Below are 5,733 nucleotides of genomic sequence, written 5' to 3'. Positions count from 1 at the left end.
TGCTGTGATTTTCATCAATAATTGCACACACACACAAATATATATATGTATATATATATAATTTTTGTATTATATATATATATATATATATATATATATATATATATATATATATATATATATATATGTTGAAAGGAGACCATATTTTATATAGTATTGTATGAATTCTACTAAATTGTTGGCATTAATCAATTTAATGTTTGTCTTTTCAATTTTCCTTACTAGAATTTACTGGACGTTGTTCAATTTGTTGAAGCAGAAGCTGTCCTAATAGATATCATCATTATCAATGATCCTCTTTTGTCCAATTTGCTGTTGTGTTTACCATTGTGTTTGTACCGAACTCTGCTGGATTGTTGCTCCAGTGATGGAGTTTATAGATATCAATAAACCCCAAATAAACATACAACAAAGAATAACATCATTACAAACTCAACGCCTTAATACTAACTTCAATAACAATGAAAAACAAAAAAATTACAACAACAAAGAGGAAGAATACGACACCAACTAATGAACTTAGCTAAAGAACTCTGCTTTGTCTAAAGAAACTATATAAATCAAACCTGCACTGAAGATGACTTATGAAAAATCGAAATAAGGCCTTATCTTCATGACAAATTTGGATAACAACAGTTTAATTAAATTTATATGATGAACTTGGATAATTCTCTTTTCAACAAATTGAACAAATTCTAGTAAGGAAAATTGAAAAGGCAAACTTTAAATTGAATTAATACCAACAATTCGGTAGAATTCATACAATACTGTATACACACACACACACACACACACACACACACACACACACACATATATATATATATATATTTATATATGTAATGTATATATAATTGTACAATTATATAATTCTAGTGTATTATATGTTTAATAATTTGTTTAATTAGGGTTAAAGGTTTAGTTGGATTTATTTTTTTATCAGTTCGCTAATTTTATTTTGTGTTTGTTTGATAAAAAAAAGGTTAAACTTTATCTGAGAATACTTGTGTGTTTTTATCTGTATGTCTGTAAGTTCTTTTTATTTAAAATTTTAAGAATGGATCTAATTAATTCTTATAAGCACTTTGTGAATGATCTGGTTGTTTGAATTCATGTATTTTATTGCTGTACCACGTTATTAACTCAACACTCTAACGCGCCATGTTCTCGCTGTAACAGATCAACGAAATATTTGACATTCAAGGCAATTTTCGAAGACAAGACAAATTTTTGTATGACTAGCAAACACCTGCGTCAGCTAACTGTTTGAAATTTGGTTGTCGCTGGTTCGCTAAGGTTGAAGATTTGGCACCAATCGGCATAAAATTTATTCAGCAGGTACCCAATTGTCTAGCAGTGCAAGTTTCGGGATCAAGACTTCAATAAATTTTACTGTTACTAAACATCTTGACATCAAGTACTTGTACTTGTTTACAACCTTTTTATTTTTTTTTCATTTGTTCTCAGAATAATTTTTCAAATTGAGTCAAATGGGTCTTATACATAATGTATGTTACCAACAACGAATCAATGCAATCATTACTTGAATATATGCCAATGTTTTTATTTTTCGTTAAATTATTATCATTTGATTCGACTGTTATATCATACCTAGAAAATTTTGGTTTATGTCCAAAATTTTTGATGAAAGTAACATTAGGATTTTCCAACAAGTTAATTGCAATTGAAAATAGTTTTGACAGTTAATATTCAGTTTCAAATAATGATAAATAGATTTAAAAATAATTTTTTTTCAAAGCTGATAATAACTGTTTACAACACATACAAAGTTGTGAGAATATTAGAACACATTTAAAAACTTCTGAAACAGCTCTTAATCATTAATTTCAACTCTCTTTTCTATCGTGGTTTCAACATTTTCGTTGTCCAACAGCGCTACCATTTCCGTTTCTGTGGCTGGCTCGTCTGTGGCAATAGTTTCTATTTTGGTCAATATTGGCGTTTCGGCAACAACAACAGCTACAAGAGCTTTTGTTTCATCATCATTATCTTCTTTGTCACTTTCTTTATCCGACAACTTTATTATCTTTTCATCTTCGTCACGTTTAGCGCTGATACTAGTCCTATTTGACTTTTTCTCCAATTTAAAAGAACGTTCTTGATTTAATAAAGGACGCGACTGTTTTTGATTTTCTGGGCTTTGACATTTGATCAGTGACTTGAGAAGACCTCGAAATTTAGGACTGAGAACACAGTAGAGTACAAAATTGATGCAACTGTTGAGGTTGACCAGGAATTTGCTGGCAGACTCCAAATAATATACTAGGTCTCTGCATCCGTACGAATATGCATATCTGAAATTTTTGTAATAATTTTAAAAATTATTAAATTTATGAGAATTTATCAAAAATAAAAAGCAGGATCTTAAAGTTTTGGTAACTAACTAACTTGTTTTATATAGGCTACATACATATCATTTTGTTGAAATAAATCACGAGTGTTCAATATATTTTGTTTATAATAAACTATTATTTTTAATTTGAAACAAATTTTTTTAATAACCTGACGAAATGGAAAAGAGCCAGAGGAGTTTGACATGCAACTGCTACTAATATTACGGTCACCAGTAAAAATGTTATTTCTTTGGATGCCGACACTTTTTTCATACTACTACCAAATCTGTTTTTACTGACGCCCTTTTCTTCTTTGACACGAATGCTTCTAGTTAACGGCTTTTTATTTTTTGCACTCAAACTTTTGACAGAGTCAGCATTATTATTAATTTGTTTATCCTCGTAAGTTTTCACGTCTTGGTTTTTGTTGTTTTCATCGAGAGGAACTCCACTTTTCGAAGAAAACGATTGAGATTTGTTTGGCGGAGCGAGATAAGACCTGCTTCTTTCGACTGATTTTTTCAACGACCGAATTATCCAGAGGCTCGTTACAAACAGCATTGGTATTGGTATAATAACTAGAAATGTGTTGACCAGAAATACTTTGTAGCCAACTTTATAGAGTGTACTCTCGCCAAAGGATGTGGTTTGTTCTTTATGGCCGTAAGTTGCTTGTCTCTTGTATGTTCTGTTACTCTTACTGGATTCATTGTTGTATGAATGAGGAATGAAAATTCCATTGTTTAAAATGTTGTACTTACCCTGGTCATTTTTATATAAATTTGTATCACTGGAGCTAGGAATTGTAACGTTTACAACTGCAAAATTGTCTCCTTTGTTGTAAGGTGGGGTTGTATTATCATGACTATATGTGACCAGTGGTTTTAGATAGCTTGGATTTATTGAGGCATTCAACAGTTTTTCTTCTTTTACTTCGACTATTTTGTATTCGAAAAATCTCGGTACATTGAAAATAAATGCAATACTGAAGACAACAACAATATAACTGAATGTTCTCTTGTTGGACCAGGTTTGAGAGGCCGAATGAGGTTTGCATACAGCCCAATAACGATTTGCAGCCACAAGAACTACCAGCCAGATGCTGCACATATGCCCAATTGGAGTAAGAATCCAAACATACCTTATAGGAGGCCATGATTTCCATGGATTGACACACGAACCGATGTAGTCACAATAATAAGGAACTGCGTCGGTGATGTTCACCGATATTAGTAACACGATGTCACTAATTGATAGAGCTTGCAAAAGCATCGTTGCAGAGTTACGACGATCTCTGTTGAGAGCCAGGAAGCTGAGGACATTGCCCAGGTAACCCAAATAACATAGGACCATCAACGCGCAAGCCCAGATGAAGTTTAAAAAGTTGCATTCATCTCCAGTTTGTTGTAGTTCCTGCTGCTGATCAGCGTTGTATAAATGTTCGCTGAAACCAGAAAGTATCTTTTGTGGAAGTGGTTGTGTGAATGGAAAGTTGTTGTCTGCTGCTGTTGTTCCATCTTGCGATCTTTGCTCGAGGGAATATCTCGTTGAGAGCAGAGGTACGTCCGTTATGAAAACTATATCCATTATCTGGCAAATAATAAAAAATAATATATCATTAATATCGATTCAATTTTTATTAATTTTTCCTAATTAATTGTATCAAAGTATCAACAACACACGTCACATGCAAGTGTGGTAGGTGGCGGAGATCTCCCTGCATTCCAATTCAATCATTTCATCAGCAAGACCCCGACCTTAACTATTGTTTCATCTTGCTGCTCATTATTCATGTATATATAACATATATACATACATATATATATATATATATATATATATATATATATATATAACGTCAGTGGTGTGTAGTTATTAACTACAAATAGTTAACTACTAGTTAATAACTACTTGCTAGTAGTTAAGCTGTAGTTAATAACTATTTTTTTCAAAGTAGTTATTAACTAGTAGTTAACTATTTTTTTAGTAGTTAATAACTACAGTAGTTAACTATTTTACATAACTACTTATAATAACAAGCTAATATTTGATCGCCCCTATTTGTGTGCATGCATTGTTGTGTTACTGTTGAAAACAGACATGGTCATCTAATATGCATTTGCTATGCATGACTAATCATATCACATGCTGGATAACAAATGGTTGTATACAACAATGAGCAAAACATATATAAAACATATATACAATATATCATATATATTTATATATATAACATATTGTATATGGACACATATAATAGACATTTTACATAATATACATACATATTATATACACCTATTGCATTATGTAGTTGTCTGTGGGGCATACAAGGTTAAGACAACCAGTTTCTTTTTAAATGGCAATGTTTGGAAAGTAGTTAACTACTATGTGGTAGTTAAAGAGTAGTTACTAACTACTGTTGTGCATAGTAGTTGAAAAGTAGTTACTAACTAGATTTTTTCAAAGTAGTTAACTATAGTAGTTAACTACATTTTTTAAGTAGTTAACACAACACTGTATAACGTATATATAACGGATATATATATATATATATATATATATATATATATCGTTTATAAATATAACATTTGTGATTAATGATGATGCAGAGAAAATAATACAAAAGTGATGACAATGATTGAACATTTATTTATTGAATAAATGACTGACGCGTGTTGAATAAAAATTGTTATGTGCTGAAATGTTATAGCAAAACGTTGAGCAACAAAATAATGATTAGAAATCTGACAACAATTTATTTCTATCATCCTTCACATAAATGAAAAGTAATATAAAGTTTTTTTGGTAAATAAATTAAAATGGAAATCTATGAATGCGTTTAACACGATTGTAGTTTTAGACCTGTTAGGATGGCGTGCTTCTTGAACGTATTGGCACAAAAATTGGTTTTATTTTAAAACTTACTTTATTACTCATACCAACCCGAGCAATGCCTCTTGCCAAAGTATAATATAAAAAATTCCGAAACTAAAGAATGCGTTATAGAAGATCATAAACGTTTATAAACCTTGCCTATTGTTTCCAGTTAGTCACTGCACAGACCAAACGATTGTTAAACCAGTAAAATACAAAATTTGAATAATCGAACACTCAAAAGTTATTATGTTAAAAGTAAAAGTTTCGTTTTTCGATATATGAATATTTAAATAAAATTTAATGTATCCATTAGAGACTCAATATATTGAAAATAGTAATAAAATTTTTAACAATCACAACAAATTTACTAAATTGACATATTAAAGCATTTAAACTTTTCAATAAAAAATAATGATTTAAGACGTGATATAAACACTACAAAACTTGAATGAAAATTCTTTCCGCAGAATCTTGATATGAACATTAGGCAAAGTATGCCTCC

At 30.5% G+C, this 5,733-nt stretch overlaps 1 protein-coding gene across 1 annotated transcript; it reads right to left on the bottom strand.

The window, feature by feature from the left end:
* Positions 1 to 1,834: 1,834 nt before the first annotated feature.
* Positions 1,835 to 3,941, bottom strand: HELRODRAFT_170127 (hypothetical protein; the record flags this gene model as incomplete). The annotated part of the gene is made up of 2 exons (XM_009015943.1): positions 1,835 to 2,315; positions 2,524 to 3,941. The coding sequence occupies 2 exons, from the start codon at positions 3,939 to 3,941 to the stop codon at positions 1,835 to 1,837; spliced, it is 1,899 nt and encodes a 632-aa protein (XP_009014191.1).
* Positions 3,942 to 5,733: the final 1,792 nt, after the last annotated feature.

The sequence above is a fragment of the Helobdella robusta genome (assembly GCF_000326865.2).
Source record: "Helobdella robusta unplaced genomic scaffold HELROscaffold_17, whole genome shotgun sequence".
Classification (NCBI taxonomy): Eukaryota; Metazoa; Annelida; class Clitellata; order Rhynchobdellida; family Glossiphoniidae; genus Helobdella; species Helobdella robusta.
Note: the sequence above shows the minus strand (reverse complement) of the source record. Positions and strands in the feature narration are given on the sequence as shown.